This window comes from Penaeus monodon, chromosome 9 (assembly GCF_015228065.2).
Source record: "Penaeus monodon isolate SGIC_2016 chromosome 9, NSTDA_Pmon_1, whole genome shotgun sequence".
Taxonomy (NCBI): domain Eukaryota; kingdom Metazoa; phylum Arthropoda; class Malacostraca; order Decapoda; family Penaeidae; genus Penaeus; species Penaeus monodon.
The window spans coordinates 18,072,286-18,089,298 of record NC_051394.1 but is presented as its reverse complement, the minus strand read 5'-3'; the positions used below and the strand labels follow the sequence as shown (position 1 = coordinate 18,089,298).

The following is a 17,013-nucleotide window of genomic DNA, read 5'->3' as shown; positions in this document are numbered from 1 at the left end:
GTTATTTTTTTTTTCCTTTTTCCCAAAAATTTTACAAAAAAAATCTTTCCCCAATTTTTAAAATTTTTTTTTTAATATATTTAAATTATAATATATATAATTATAATTATATATATATATATAATATATAAAAATTTTTAAGAGATATACGCGAAAAGGGAACAAACGGTTTCCATTGAGAGATATATGGAATTGTGACATCTCTATCTCACACAATTCTCCGCGGGCGCGAGCTTCATGCACAAGACGCCCTCGCTCGATCGGCTCGAGGGCGTGGACGGGAACGGGCTGTGGGAAAGTAGGAGCCACGGCCAAGAAGGGCGACTGAGGTTATTAACCGTTTCCATCGGCGACAAACTGAAGGTCAAACATTTGGCCGTCCGGGAAGGTGAAGCTGAAAGGATGAATTTACAAAAGGCTACTAAATACGACCTGTATGCTGACAGATATTAATCCGACATGATAAAGAATGTTTACCAAATAAATAACCTGCTCTTTCACTGATTCACCTGACTGAGCCTTGCTGAGCACCTCCTGGGCCACCAGCCTCGTGCCTGACGATGCCGTCCTCGGTCTCGACGTCGAAGGTGTAAGAGCCGTCAGCAGCAGGATGGAATCGATCGTCGCAGATGATTTCGACCAGTCTGACGGGGGCGGATGAGCGGGATGCAGGGGCGTCGTAGGAGAAAGGCGGCTTGTGCCGGAGCAGCGCCAACACGATCTGAAGATATTACATCGACATTTTTTTCCCTAAAGAATTTGATTATTCACCGATTCTTAGGTGTAGATTATGAAGTAAGCAATATGGCACTTGGTGTTTGCAGCTGAAATGTCTTGTGAAATGTGTCAAACATCACATATTTCCGATACTGGTAAAAATATTTATATCACAAAAGATCCAGTACTCCATTTTTTTTTTTTTCTCTCTCTCTATGGAAATCAGATATAGATGTCATAATTCCATACATCTCTGTGTGGAAACGGATTGTCCCTCTCTCGCTGTCTAATCGCCTCATCCTCGATATCTCTCATTATATATATATATCCATATACATACATATATACCACTGGCGCGAGCGATGGGCAACACCTGGGCGAAGGAAGCCAAAAGTCTCCCCGGCGGGGAATCGAACCCCGGTCTCCCGCGTGATAGGCGGGGATACTTACCACTATACTACCGAGGATTCGATAAGGTATCATTATCATGACCTTATCATGACTTTACTAGTTTATGTATATGTATACAGATATGTATATGTATATGAAAATGTATGTATATACAGATACATATATACACAATCACACAAATACACATATTTATACATTATTGTATATATATAATATGTGCACATATCAATCTATCTATCACGCACAAGCACGCGCACTCGAGCGTACAACCCAATTATACACAATTACTAGCAAAGTCATGATAGTGATATACTTCAATGCCGATTCCTCGGTAGTATAGTGGTTAGTATCCCCGCCTGTCACGCGGGAGACCGGGGTTCGATTCCCCGCCGGGGAGGCTTTTGGCTTCCTGTACCCAGATGTTGGCTTCTAAAATAAACACCCTGGCGTCCGGCTACTTTTTGCCAATTTATTCACAAAAATACTAACTGCTTGAGGATTCCTTATGTCAAATAATTCGATATATTTATTACCATAGAAATTAATCTACAATCAGAATAACACGAGAGAGAGAAATTTGAATATCTGCCTTTGCATTTAAGTTCTAATACATACAAAACACTTATATGTAATATATTATTAATGTACGACAAATTTAACACAACTTTAAGTAATCAGTACATGTAATATGTAAATCCTACTACAGAGATAGAAAGTTGAAAAGGGTAAAAAATATTCGCAAATAAATAATACAAATTACAAACACTCATCCTATAATGATATAACAGCATGCTATATGCAAGGAATGACAGAAGAAAAAAAAAAAAAAAAAAAAAAACGACTTAGGACTCGTGCATCAAATAATCTACTGAGATCGACCGTAGAGTTGTGATGGAGCGAAGTGACCCTGGCTGGACGACTCACGCAACGACCTCGCTCGATCTCCTCGAGGGCGTGGGCGGGAATGAGGTTGGGAAAGGCAAGAGCCACGGGCAAGAAGGGCCACTGAAGCTGTTAACCACTGGCGCGAGCGATGGGCAACACCTGGGCGAAGGAAGCCAAAAGTCTCCCCGGCGGGGAATCGAACCCCGGTCTCCCGCGTGATAGGCGGGGATACTTACCACTATACTACCGAGGATTCGATAAGGTATCATTATCATGACCTTATCATGACTTTACTAGTTTATGTATATGTATACAGATATGTATATGTATATGAAAATGTATGTATATACAGATACATATATACACAATCACACAAATACACATATTTATACATTATTGTATATATATAATATGTGCACATATCAATCTATCTATCACGCACAAGCACGCGCACTCGAGCGTACATACACACAATTATACACAATTACTAGCAAAGTCATGATAGTGATATACTTCAATGCCGATTCCTCGGTAGTATAGTGGTTAGTATCCCCGCCTGTCACGCGGGAGACCGGGGTTCGATTCCCCGCCGGGGAGGCTTTTGGCTTCCTGTACCCAGATGTTGGCTTCTAAAATAAACACCCTGGCGTCCGGCTACTTTTTGCCAATTTATTCACAAAAATACTAACTGCTTGAGGATTCCTTATGTCAAATAATTCGATATATTTATTACCATAGAAATTAATCTACAATCAGAATAACACGAGAGAGAGAAATTTGAATATCTGCCTTTGCATTTAAGTTCTCATACATACAAAACACTTATATGTAATATATTATTAATGTACGACAAATTTAACACAACTTTAAGTTAATCAGTACATGTAATATGTAAATCCTACTACAGAGATAGAAAGTTGAAAAGGGTAAAAAATATTCGCAAATAAATAATACAAATTACAAACACTCATCCTATAATGATATAACAGCATGCTATATGCAAGGAATGACAGAAGAAAAAAAAAAAAAAAAAAAAAAAACGACTTAGGACTCGTGCATCAAATAATCTACTGAGATCGACCGTAGAGTTGTGATGGAGCGAAGTGACCCTGGCTGGACGACTCACGCAACGACCTCGCTCGATCTCCTCGAGGGCGTGGGCGGGAATGAGGTTGGGGAAAGGCAAGAGCCACGGGCAAGAAGGGCCACTGAAGCTGTTAACCACTGGCGCGAGCGATGGGCAACACCTGGGCGAAGGAAGCCAAAAGTCTCCCCGGCGGGGAATCGAACCCCGGTCTCCCGCGTGACAGGAGGGGATACTTACCACTATACTACCGAGGATTCGATAAGATATCATTATCATGACCTTACTAGTAATTGTGCGCGTGTGTTTCTGTCTTCATAGCATTTCTTATCTCCCTAGATCCTGCATCCCTTGCATTAAATAGACTTTCAACGTTTAATTATCAGGCCTTATATAATCTTACCCTTTATGAAAGAAGAAAACATAATTCTTCATGAAAAAAGGCACTCCATTCCCCCACAGACCAGGTGAAGTGGCAAAAGCCGTTATAAATTACTTTCCATCAGATATAGGGAACGAATAGTAGGATTTCAAATGAGTTACACCACAATAAAATTATTAATATACTTTATTTCGAACATGGCATGCAAAAGAGTAAAAAGTCAAGAAAATTGTAAATTCAGTTAAAACCTCATTTACAGATGAGCATCCGAATATTTCCTACTGGTAATGTCGATTTACGTATAGATTTTTCCATTTATATAATGTACATATATATATTTACCCCCCTTAACGGGAGCCGCCTTGCTGTGGGGTGGAGGCTTGAGGTCCCAGTGATCGGGTGAGCTGGACCAGAAGGCTACCCATACTGGAGTGATCACCAATGAGGGATTAGACAAAATGGCTTCCTGGTGCACCGAGGCCTATGAGAGGGAATGGTGCACTCACCCCTGGTTCATTCCATCTTGGACCAAGGAGAACTCTGCCACAGGTGTTTGCCATACATAGCGTCCCATATTACTAAGAAACAGGAGTCCTGGAGGTTGATGGATGCTGCACGCTGCACCCTGCAGCTAGCAACACACCTCTTTGGTCCTCTATTCTGGTTAGATGGGTGGCTTGATCAAGGCCCGATCAATCATACACCCGACACCATGGTGGGTGTATGATTTCTACAAATTTATAAAGAACTATCTCTCTCCCTGATGACCTACACAATCCCCTGGCCAACCCCTCTGGAATGTCACATGTTGTCACTCTGGAACCTTTCCAGCTTCCAAAGGGCAACAATGGGAATCATAATTGTTCCCGAGGAAATCTTACCTGGTAAATATGAAAGTATCTCATTTAGTAAGTAACTAGCATTGAAAACCATTGATAATGTATCAAACATGGATCTTGATATTTTTGAAGTGCATTGGAAGATAGTTGAGACCTAATGAGGTATTCTGAGGAGAACTGTTAGAAGAACTAAAGAATTTTAATGTAGTGGCAGTAAAACGTTTTAAGAGAGTTGATGGTTTGGAACAGTCGACACTAGCTCTCCATCTAACTTTTGAAACATTAGTCCTTCCAGAATCAGTTAAGTTGGCATGGTACCACCTTGAGGTAAAGCCATATGTGCACAAACCTATGCAGTCCTTCCACTGCCAGGGTTAAGGGCATGGAGCCAACTCCTTGCAGTTTTAAGGATATGGAAAACCCAAATAGGGCGTAGAACAGGTCATCAAGGAAATAGTTTGTAAAGTGGGTAAACAGGTAGAACAGGTCATCAAGGGGATGACAGCTGTCCAGGTCCAATAAGCTGTTACCACTGCAAAAAAGCTCATGAACTTTGAAAAAGAAGTATTGGTAATATGAAGCAAGGAGAAAGTTAGTTTTCCAGAGGTAAAGCGACCTGCCCGTGCCATTTGTACAGCCAGGTAAATCCTTTGCCTCAGTCCTAGCCCATCCTCCTTCCCGCCATCACTTGTCCTACAATACTAATTGCACCACACACTCTGCCACTACCTTTAAACCTCAGTCCTCAAATGTTGAAACTGCCTCTGATGAGTAGGAGTGAGGATTTATTGAGGAGACTCCTCCCAAAAAAAAGGTCTTTGGAACCATCAGTCAAGGCTAAACAGGACAGCTCCAGCTGCAACCACATTTACAGGAGCTTCCCCCTGTAGGGAGAATACCCTGAAGCAAAGGCTCAGATATGCCCTTTGCCCAGGCAAAGAAATCCTGAACCTGTTCAAAAGACTGCTAGAGTGGGGTCTTTGGAGCCAATAGGTAGGGCTCCAGAAGCCTCAGCAGTGACAGCCCCAGCTGTCACCACATCCACAGGGCCTCCATTGCTAAACAAAATGCTCCTAAATTAAAGGCTCAGGTCCGTCCTTTGCCCAGGTAAAGAAATCCTGAGCCTGTCCAAAGGAAGCCTGTGGAAATTAGTTCCACAGGTAAACAACCCTTCAAAAGGTACTCCCAAGATCTTGGAAAGGGACATCCTAAAGGTGTAAGGCAGGCCTTACCAAACAGGTACTGCAAGTTCCACCTTTCCCTTGTTAGGAACAATCCACCACATTTTGTCCAAGTGAAGTACTTGGGTCTAAATTTTGACTCATGGCTTACATGGGTGCAAACAGTTATAGGTGTTATAAAGCGCTTAATATTTTGAGGGTTCTTTCACATCTATCTTGGGGTGCAGAACGCTCAACACTTCTGCGGCTTTACCGAGCACTAATTCATAGTAAACTTGAATATGGATGTGAGGCTTATTTATCTGCAACTCTCACTGTTCTCCAGATGTTGGACTTGGTTCATAATGAAGTTCTCAGAGAGTGGAGAACCATCTCTTTTATTACACCAGGACTACATGAACCTGATTTACTAGACAAGACTTGGACTAATCAAGTCGAGTTGGATTTCATCGGAATTGAGAAAGGGGAGAGATCAGAAGTAGAAGTCAGAGAGAGATTTCTTCAACACACTTCTAAGTACCAACGATCAGATGTAATTTATATAGATGGTTCGAAATCTGAAAATGGTGTTGGCTTTGTAGCAGTGAGCAGAAGCAAGACTGCATTTGGCAGCTTCGATCTTCACTGCAGAGTTACTTGCCATCCTTGCAGCAGTCAAGATGACTAGAGATCTTACGAACCATTCTGTTGTAATATATTGTGACTCTCGTAGTGCCTTGCAAGCAATCAAGAACTTGAAACTCATCACATCCAGTGGTGAGCGAGGTTCAAGATTGGCTTGCAATGATGTCACCACATAAAAAGTAAAATATTGGGTGCCAGTGCATGTTGATATCAGTGGGAATGAGCGAGCTGATCGGAAGGACAAGGCAGCAGCCGCTCAACCCTGTGATGCTCGTTTTCCTCTCCCGCACACCGACTTGAAACCCAACATCAGGAGTTGTTTTTGCGACAAATGGAGGGAACAATGGAGGCATACTTCAGGAAACTGCTAGAGATTAGAGATGACCTTGGCAGTTGGGTGACCAGCCGAAAAGTAGAAGTTGTATTAACAAGACTAAGAATCGGGCGCAAGACTGACTCATGGTCCAATGATGGCTAAAAGTCAAGCACTTTGTGAAGAATGCCAAGGACCATTAACGGTCACTCATGTAGTGGAAAGATGTGCAATATTCTCAGACCAAAGACGTATGTACTTGTCCCCTCCCCCATGTACACTGAAAAATTTATTGGGGGAGGATTGTGACATAGAGATCTTATTAGTTTCCTAAGAGCATAATATTTATGTTTTGATTCTTAATATAACATTTATTGTTATTTGTAAGACATTTATTGATAGATTTTGAACGTTTTAAATATTTTAACATTTTAATCTAACAAGGTATTCGCTTACCTTAGCTGTTGACATGGCAGATAATCTTAAATAACCAATCAATCAATCAATATATATATATATATATATATAATATATATATATATATATATATATATATATTTAGATATAAATACGAATACATGTATGCATGCATATATCTGCATAAATATTACAATATGTATAATCATAGACATACTTATATATATATATATATTATATATATATTATATATATATATATATATATATATATACATACATATATATCATTTGTTCATATATATATGTGTGTGTGTGTGTATTTGTATAAATATTCGCGAGCAAACAAACATGTAAGTGTATATATGTGTGCAATATGTATAAATGTGTGTGTATATATTTACATGTCTGTAGACACATATATAAAGAGAAACAGATAAAGAGAATTTGACGGAGAGACGAATAGACAGATAAGGGGACAATCACTTTTATACAAACATATGGAATTATAACTGTGTGTGTGGGTCTATTAACCTCTTTACTTAACGGTAATATAAAGTATACATATATAGATGCAAAAGAATAGCGGATATTTCCAGTGTTTATTTATATTCATATATTTTTACGTACCTGATTTACAGCTATATAAATGTTACGCCGACCGCCTCGTCTCTCTGCCACCAACACAAGGCAGGCTAGGCAGACGGCGTGCTATCCACAGGGTCGTGAACACTGAACAGTTCCAAGAGGCACCGAGCACCACAGCGTCCCAGAACACTACGAGAGGAAACGCCAAGTGGCGAGGCAGGGCACGAAATAAACACAAAATTACAGTCTTTCCTTTATTTACACTTACATTTAAGTTATTTACCCGCACACTTTTCTATAGGCACAATACAGGGGGAAACCAGCATGTCACACTGCACAATACAGCTTATAACAGGGCAACACAAAGTTTATATCAGGTCACAAGGGAACACAGGAGGTCTTCACAGGAGCAGCACCCAACTCCGTCTCCTGGCTTGGATTGTTCCTCCGCTCCTCCGCTCACAGCCAGCTGCGTCATGTTTGCCCAGGTCCCTTCATGTTAACACATGCCCAGGTCATCCTTTTCATGTTGACACATGTTTCGCACAGAGACAAAGACCCACTGGCGTAGCATAAATAATTAACGTTTATTACAATACCTCTATAGCAATTGAAGTTGCAAAATATGGCATTTAGCACGTCGATCCTGCTGTGGAGTATGATTCTGCAAGGTTTGCAATAGGAACCATAATCAAAATGAAATCTGTGAGTAATGGATCTTTCGTAATATATGTATATATTATAAGTATCGAAAATTTAGAGTCATTATACCCATCACATTTCACGGAACAAAGCAACTAGTTCAGCTGCAGTTAAAGGTTGAAACGGAGAGTACCATAGTGTTTACATATCTATTGGCGATGCTCGCAGTCGTGGCTCTGGTGAACAAGCCGTTTTTCTTCTACGGCGTCCCGCCCATCTGCCCCCGTCACACTGGTTGAAATTATCCACGACGATCGAGTCCATCCTGCAACTGACGGCTCTTACACCTTCGTCACGAGACCGAGGATGGCATCGTCAGGCACGAGGCTGGTGGCCCAGGAGGTGCTCAGCAAGGCTCAGTCAGGCGAGTCAGTGAAAGGTCATTTTATTTTCTGCACATGGGATATTTTATAAACATTCTCTAATATTCTATACCAGCTTCAGTCGCCCTTCTTGCCCATGGCTCCTGCCTTCCCCCCATCCCATTCCCGCCCACGCCCTCGAGCAGATCGAGCGATGTCGTCTTGAGCATGAAGATCGCGCCCGCGGAAAACATCGTGAGTCGTCCAGCCGCTCCCTCACAACTCTACGGCCGACCTCAGTAGTAGTCTTAAGTCGTTTTTTTTATTTTCTTTTGGTATTCCTTGTGCATATCTTGCTGTTATTATTATAAGATGAGTATTTCTTATTCCTTGTGATCTGTCTTATTTATTTGCTAATAAACTTTGACCATTTACAACAATCTTTTTCTATTACATGTATTCATTCAGCCCAATGTTGTGTTAAATTTGTTGTATAGTTATAACACAAAGTGTTTTGTATCTATTATTCTGATCGAAAATTAATTTATATAGCAATAAATAGCTCGAACTATTTTATATAAATTCTAGAAGTATAATCATGATTAGTAGAAGAGGACGTATATTTGAGGACTTATTTATATGTGCTTACCTGTGATTATCTAAATTTATTCCCAGAAAGGAACATTTTTATCTTACCTTGTGGCCAGTTTCAGACAGCGACGTGCTTTCAAATAACCACTGGCATCAGTGACCACTTTCAGACTCATTCACGGCCGGTTTGTCACCACGGTGACGAAGGTACCCACTCTTTCCCATACACCTGCTGTCTCAGTGCCCTCCGAGAGGTTGGCACTAGGTCTTTTCTTAAGCGAGTCTGTGCCTGCATGCTGTTGCACAAGCTTCTTGTCTTGATTACCACAATAACCAATCAATGGCCACTACCCAAAGTAATTGCGACTCCATACCTCCAGAACGAGTGCCAGGCTGTGGAATGGGTGCAGCTGCTTGCTGTCCCGAGCTTGCCTGAATTCACCTATCACAATTTGAGTTCTTAGTCTGTCAACCTTTGGCAACTGCTAATGCCTATCGTTCCTCTTCCGGGTATACACGGCATATACCTTATCACCCATCTTCTGTTAAGTTTATGTTACCAGAATATTTTTTTTCTTTCTTTCTAGACTTTTACTTCTTTTGAATCACGCATCACTTACTATTTATACTCACTTCACCCCAGACAATGGATTTTTTCAGCCTTCAACAACCAGCTAATCTTGCCAAAGTACAGAATATACTGGATATGTGTTACCCCAGTTGAGTATATATGGAAATAATGACAATACGAAGATCATGATCATAAAAGGTAGTCAAGTTTATCATTAAGATTATCATTTACCGCCACTAAACGCTACACAACCGAGGCATTCGTACAAAGCTAGCAACGATTATATCCGTATGGTACTTCCTCCTTAAGTAGTTGATGGTCAGAAATTAATTATAATGAATATAACTTATTTCATATTTAGCGTTCCCTGGATGTGTACCCTCTGGCTGATGGCTATAAATAGCACGTCAGTTCTGTTTCAAAGAATCGCGCTTGCAAAAACGACACAAATAATATGAGAAATGCGAGGAATCTATTGTAAATAAAGCCTATTTCTACAAAACTCGATGATATTCATTAACGAATTAGATAGTTTATGATACAAATTATGTATTTCTCCTGCAGACGATGAAAAAGTGAGTTATCATTAATCTCTCTTAAGAAGTCTCCATTCCGCTTATCACCTGAAAGAGTCCTTTCTGTGGCAGACAACTCGCCCTCATGCGACGTCGTGACCGAGATCAGCATCAACAGGCACGGTCTATATGACCTATCATAATAAGTTAGATATTCATTGATTCTAGGCTTCCCTACACCGCTTATATATTTCATCTACAGAGTCTGTTCGAAGGACTGAATTTCATTCTTCGTTTCAGTCTTACCTTCTCGATGAAGTCTTCGATCAGCCTTAGCCGCCCTTGCTGCCCGTGGCTCCTGCTTTCCCCATACCAATCCTCGCCCAAGCCCTCAGGCAGATCGAGCGATGGCGCTTGAACATGAAGATCGCGCCGTCGGGATCTGCCTGAGTCGTCCAGTAATGAACACTTATCCTCTTAAACGTCCATGGTCTACTTACCATATGATTTATTTAAGGAGGTAGTCCTAATATATCTATTTAGGTGATGTTATACTATTCCATATAGCCTCAACACAAATCCATCAATGTCCGACATCATAACTTTTGCCTCCAGCACCAATGCAAAAAACACACTGATGTGCTCAAATTCGACGTGTAATGTATAGCCTTGAATGCCTGCGTGAAACGTAAACACTGATACAGAAATAGCCAAACTTGAAACTATATGTGAAACATGTATAGTCTGAAGCATATCGAAGTGTATAACTGAAAGCAGTTAGAAATGAAAATCAGTATATACCGACTTTTACACTTTCTTGTCACTAGGAAAAAAAAGAAAAAAAATATATACATTTTATATATTCATCTGCCTATAACACGAATATATCTGAATACCTAATCAATCACTATTATAATTAGACCTAAGTGCAAGATACATGTACTTACCGTTAATTTTGAGAATATTCATTCGTATGGTAAGTATGAGCCAATGTGGACAAGGGCAAATGTTCACAACCATACTGTATACAAGTAACAAAAACATTTATGTCTCACTATAATGGACCTCTTATGCTGGTGGTATAGAGAGCCAGCCAGACACGTGAATAAAATAAAGTGTGAGGGAACCGACCACAAACTTCTAGAAGTGAGTTTTTAATGAGCACTAAATAATTTTTCTATTTTCCGAAAAAAATAGATACTCTTGTCTAAGAATATTTTGAATGTCATGCTATATAAATCGTTTTTAAGAAGGCTCATTAAGTTGCTACTTTTGTCAATAAAGTTACCGGACGTCAGGGTGTTTATTTTAGAAGCCAACACCTGAGCGAAGGAAGCCAAAAGCCTCCCCGGCGGGGAATCGAACCCCGGTCTCCCGCGTGACAGGCGGGGATACTAACCACTATACTACCGAGGAATCGGCAATGTGATATATTACTGTCATGACCTTACTGGTAATTGTGTGTGTTTTTGCATATACGCTCGCTTGTGTGTGCGTGTGCTTGTGTTTTCTTATCGCCCACGATCTTGCATCCCTTGTATTCAATAGATTTCCAATGCTAAATTATTAGTCCTACTATAATTTTACCGTTTATGAAAGATGAAAACAAAACTCGTCCCCACAGGCTAGCTGACACTGACATAATCACTTACAAAGTACTTTCCATCAGACATAGGGGCGAATAGTAGGGTATCACATATGAGAGTTGGACGATAATAATAGTGATTAATAACTTTTATTTTGTATATGACATACAAAATACTGAAATTCAAGGAAATAGTAAAGCAAGTCAAATCATATTCGCAGATGAGTAGTTGCATCCTTCCTGCTGATAGTGTTGATTTCCGTATAGGTTGATCTTCCTATATATAGATATATGTATATAAATAACTTATATATATATATATATATATATATATATATATATATATATATATATATATATACATGAATATAATATATATATCATATAAAAATATGTAATCTGTAATACATATATGTATTTATTAATTCATACACAAACAATCACACACACACGCACGCGCGCGCGCACACACACACACACAACACACACACACACACACACACACACACACACACACACACACACACACACACACACATACAATACACAACACACATTACAATACACATACACATACACATACACTTACAATAAATACAACAACACACTATATATATATGTGTGTGAATAACATATATATATATATATATATATATATATATATATATATATATATATATATATATATATATATTGTAAATATATATGTGTGGTGTGTATGTGTGTAAATACACGCAAGCACACACACATGCACATATAAGTCTACATGTGTGTGCAGTATATAAAGAAACATATATTGATATGTATGTATGTTATATATACAATAATATATAAACATATATATGACTATTTGTGTAAGAGAGAGAGATGTCGAGGATGAGCCAAATTCTTCACGAAAATTATTTTAAAAAGTTAACACCTTCAGATCACGTTGGCGTTGCTCGTGGCTCTGGCTGACAATCCATCTTTCTCCTACAACGCTCCTGCATCCGCCCCCGGCAGGCAGGTCGAAATCATCCGCGACAATCAAGTCCATCCTGGAGATATTCATATTTCTCTCTCTCGCTATTCTGATCGAAGAATAATTTCTATACCAATAAAAAGGTCAAAATATTCAGTATAAAATTATGAATTATATTTACTATGAACGGACATATATTTGAATGCGTTTTAATATGCGTATATATGTGTGTATATCTGTAGTTACCTTTTTTTTTCCAGAAAAGCATATTTTTATCCAACCTTGTGGCCAGTTTCAGACATATCCATGTACTTTCAAATAATCGCTTTAATAAGCATCCTATGATCAATAAGACATTCATAGATTTTGGACTTCCCTACATCAGTTATATATTACATTTACGGAGCCTGTTTTAAGGACTCGATTTCATTCTTCTTTTCAGTTGTACCTTCTCAACAAACAAATCTTTAACCAGTCTCAGTCTCCCTTGTTGCCCGTGGTCCCTACCTTCCCCTAACCAATCCCTGCCTACGCCCTCAGGCGGATCAAACAAAGGCATTTTGAGCATGAAGTTCACACCCCAGGGATCTGTTTGAGTTGTCCAGTAAAGAACACTTATTCTCTTACACATCCATAGTCTATTTGTCCTGTGATTTATTTAAGAAAGTATTTCATATATTTATTCAGAATGTAATTTCAAAAAATCTTAATACATATATCTATCACTGTCCAATATCAGAGCTTTCACACCCAGCAGCAATACAAAAAGAAAATTGTATGCCTGAGTTTTCTTTTAAATCGGAAGTGTAATGTGATAGCTTCAATGCTGCATGAAATGTAAACCCTGTTCAAGATATCCCCCAAGTTGGAACTGTATGTGAAACATACATACTTTAGTGAAAATCCAAGTGCATAATTGAAAGTGTAAATGAAAATCAGTATACACATTGTTACTGGCTTTAGTAGTTTCCTGTGTTATTAACATATTCTATATGAATAATATATACATCCGCCCATAGCTCCCTGATGGGGAGGGATAAGGTCCCAATAACCAGAGGGCTACCCATACTGAAGGGGTCATCAGTGAAGGATGAGACAAAATGGCTACCAGGTACACCAAGGCCTATTACAGGGAATGGAGCACCCATTCCATTTAGCCCAGGGAGAACTCTACCATCTGCGTTTGCTGTGTGTGGCGTCCCGTTTTGCTGGTTAGACAGGTAGCTTGATCAAGGATCGGTCTAGTCAGTCGGCTGATCAGATATGGTTAGGGTCAAGCAGGCACTACCCAGTCAGAGCATATATTTCCTCACTACCCCTTTGACTGTTTGGGTGTATTTGAGCCCCAACCTATATCTTCCTCTAGTTGGACTCAACTAGGAAATGAGTTCTGATTTCTATGAATTTTAAAAGAACTGGCTCTCTCCCTGATGACCTAAGCAGTCCTTTGGTTAATCCCCCTCGGACGTCATAGGTTACTCTAGAACCTTTCCAGCATTCCAAAGGGCAAGAATGGGAAACGGAATGCTTCTCAAGCTCCCAGACCAGAGGAGAAAAGTCTTCATACCATCATCATTTACCAGGTAAATATGAAAGTATCTTATATAGTAAATACCTTATGGTGAGGGCTACTGATGGCATGTCGATCATGGATCTTGACATTTTTGGAATACTTCACAATATAGTTAATATGTGTCAATATGATCCTCGGATCACCCCACAGTGAGATGGTAGCCTGATAGTCAAGGTTTCATTACCAGACGAGAGTGACTGTCTACATGTGATATGTGACATTCTCAAGTGTCCTGTTTTCTCAAAAAAATCAGAGCAAGGGAATTCTCTTTACCTGAGACCTGATGAGATATTTTGAGGAACTAAAGAATTTTAAGGTAGTGACAGTAAAACATTTTAAGAAGAAAACTGATAGTGTGGGACAATTGACACCAGCTCTTCTGCCTATAGGTAGAGCTATATGTGCCCAACTCTATGCGGCACTTCCACTGTCAAGGTTATGGGATAGAGCCAACTCTTGTCATCTTGGAGAAACTGGATTACCAAGAGTGTGTGTACAGTGTGGTACAATGGGACATCAAGGAGATGAGAGCAGTCCAGGTCCAGTATGCTATTACTACTGCAAAGAATCACATGAAGCTTTCTTCAAAGCTTGTGTAAAAAGTACAAATCTGAAAAAGTATTATCAACAAGGAGAAACATAATCTTCCAGAACCAAAGAAATGTGCCCATGTGCTGTTTGCATAGTCAGGTAAGCCCTTTGTCTCAGTTCTAGCCTGTCCTTCCTGTCTTCCCCTTACCTCCAATACTTGTTGCACAACTCACTCTGCCACTACAATTCGTCCTCAGTCCTCAAAGGAAGCTCCAAATACTGAAAGAGTAGGAGTGAGGAGTCTATTGAGGAGGTTCCTCCTCCCAAAGTAAGGTCTTTGGAGCCATCAGCAAGACTCCAGAGACCTCAACGATAACAGCACCAGCTGCCACCATATCTATAAGGGCCTCTTCTGCTAAACAGAATGCCCCTAATCTAAAGGCTCACGTCTGCCCTTTGCCCAGGCAAAGGAATCCTGAGCTTGCCCAAAGGCCTCCTCCTCTCAAAGTAAGGTCTTTAGAGCTCCACAGGTGCTGCCAGACACCTTTTGAAAAGATATTAGATACCCTAATCTTTGGATTTGTCTGGGAATTCAAGCAAAGTGGGAGCAATTGCAACATCTGATAGCTTCATGTAACCCAATTTGTGTATGCCCACAATAAATTATGGCCAGGGAAAATCATCCAAGTTCCCTGAGAGGATTCCAAATTCAAGCTCATTATGGACCCTTTGATAATGCACCTCATGGAGTAGCAGCAGTGATGGTACAAAGGATGTTTCCTTTAGACCATCCACCTGCAGACAACACTTCTATAAATAATCTCAACTTAGATGATTTGGAAGATCTACTTAGAAAGTTGCTTCATCCATGTTGATAATGAAGTGTAGATTGCGGGTGGGAAACAGCTTCTCTAACATGGAATATCAGCTGGAAGGGGTATCACAAGGGAGTGTCTTCAATGTGACCCTGTTTGCCATTGTCAAAAATGACAGGTTGTTCCAAGTGTTGTCTCGTGTAGTTTGTATGTGGATGACTTCACACTATACTGCTCTGGAGAAAGCCTACAGAATGTGCAAGGACACATGCAGACTGCAGTAAATCGCAAGACTACAATGCCATGCTCACTGTAATAAAAGTTCATCTATTTTTTTTACACATAGATGAGTTTAAGGTGAAAGCCACAAAAGCACCTAATGAAACTCTCAGAATCTAAAGAGGGGCTTTCAGGTCTTCATCTATGGAGTCCGTGTATGCTGAGAGTGGAGAACCATTTCTTCCATTACACTGAGACTACATGAACTTAATTTACTTCTCCAGACTACAAAGGAATCCAGGATCTACATCTGGACTAGTTTTCAGCCTCCTTTAGGACAACCGCTCCTATGGGAGGAGAATTAGGAATATTGTGAAAGATCTCACTAAATTTCTAGCTGCTGGCATTCTCCAGTTCCCCACTAGGACCAATCTAGTAGGGCTGGATTTAGTTGAAATAGGGAAGGGGGAGAGATCCGAGGAAGGGATCAAGGAGAGATTTCTTCAGCACATTTCTAATTACCAAAGATCAGATGCAATATATACAGATGGTTCGAAATCTGAAAATGGTGTGTACTTTGCAGCAGTGAGAAGAGGAAGACTGCACTTGGCAATCTTTCTTCGACAGCCTTAATCTTCACTGCAGAGTCACATGCCAACCTTGTAACAGTCAAAATGACTAGAAAAATTAGGAACCACTCTATAAAAATAATAATATTAATAATAATAATAGAAAAAACTGTGTTGGGTTCTAGCTCATGTTTGTATCTGTGGGAATGAGTAAGTTGATCGGAAGGCAGCTGCTGCTCAGTCCTGTGATGATCATTTTTTTTCTCCCACACACCAGTTTGAAACCCAATATCAGTTGTCTTCGCAATAAATAAAGGGAGCAATGTTGGCAGTTGGTTGACCAGCGTCCATCCCAACCGACAAGTAGTTAACAAGGCTGAGAATCGGGCACACAAGATTGACTCATGGGCCGATGATGGCTAAAACTGAAGCGCGTTGTGAGGATGCCAAGAGCCACTAACGGTCGCACGTGTAGTGGAAAGATGTGTAGTATTCTCAGACCAAAGATAGTTTTATTAGCTTCCCATGGGAATAATGATAGAGCATGTGGTTTGTGGTTTAATTTATGATATAATATATATCATTTATTCCAATTTAAAAGACAATTATCGATTGAAGGATTTAAATATCTGTGTTCAC

General features: G+C 39.9%; 1 protein-coding gene, 5 non-coding genes and 1 pseudogene across 6 annotated transcripts in view; 3 read left to right on the top strand and 4 right to left on the bottom strand.

Annotated features, from left to right (window-relative positions):
- Positions 1-742, bottom strand: part of LOC119576641 — a 7,899-nt pseudogene extending 7,157 nt beyond the window's left edge.
- A 370-nt stretch (positions 743-1,112) lies between these two features.
- On the bottom strand, positions 1,113-1,184 carry Trnad-auc. Its single transcript has one exon. It is a non-coding gene; the product is annotated as a tRNA-Asp (tRNA).
- Positions 1,185-1,453: 269 nt separating this feature from the next.
- On the top strand, positions 1,454-1,525 carry Trnad-guc. Its single transcript has one exon. It is a non-coding gene; the product is annotated as a tRNA-Asp (tRNA).
- Positions 1,526-2,194: 669 nt separating this feature from the next.
- On the bottom strand, positions 2,195-2,266 carry Trnad-auc. Its single transcript has one exon. It is a non-coding gene; the product is annotated as a tRNA-Asp (tRNA).
- A 272-nt stretch (positions 2,267-2,538) lies between these two features.
- Trnad-guc lies at positions 2,539-2,610 on the top strand. Its single transcript has one exon. It is a non-coding gene; the product is annotated as a tRNA-Asp (tRNA).
- Positions 2,611-11,465: 8,855 nt separating this feature from the next.
- Positions 11,466-11,537, bottom strand: Trnad-guc. Its single transcript has one exon. It is a non-coding gene; the product is annotated as a tRNA-Asp (tRNA).
- A 183-nt stretch (positions 11,538-11,720) lies between these two features.
- Positions 11,721-17,013, top strand: part of LOC119576538 (cuticle protein AM1199-like) — an 11,391-nt gene continuing 6,098 nt past the window's right edge. The window contains exons 1-2 of the mRNA XM_037924217.1: positions 11,721-11,735; positions 12,632-12,689. Of these exons, the coding sequence (XP_037780145.1) occupies positions 11,721-11,735; positions 12,632-12,689 (73 nt within the window). The remainder of the gene's footprint in view (positions 11,736-12,631; positions 12,690-17,013) is intronic.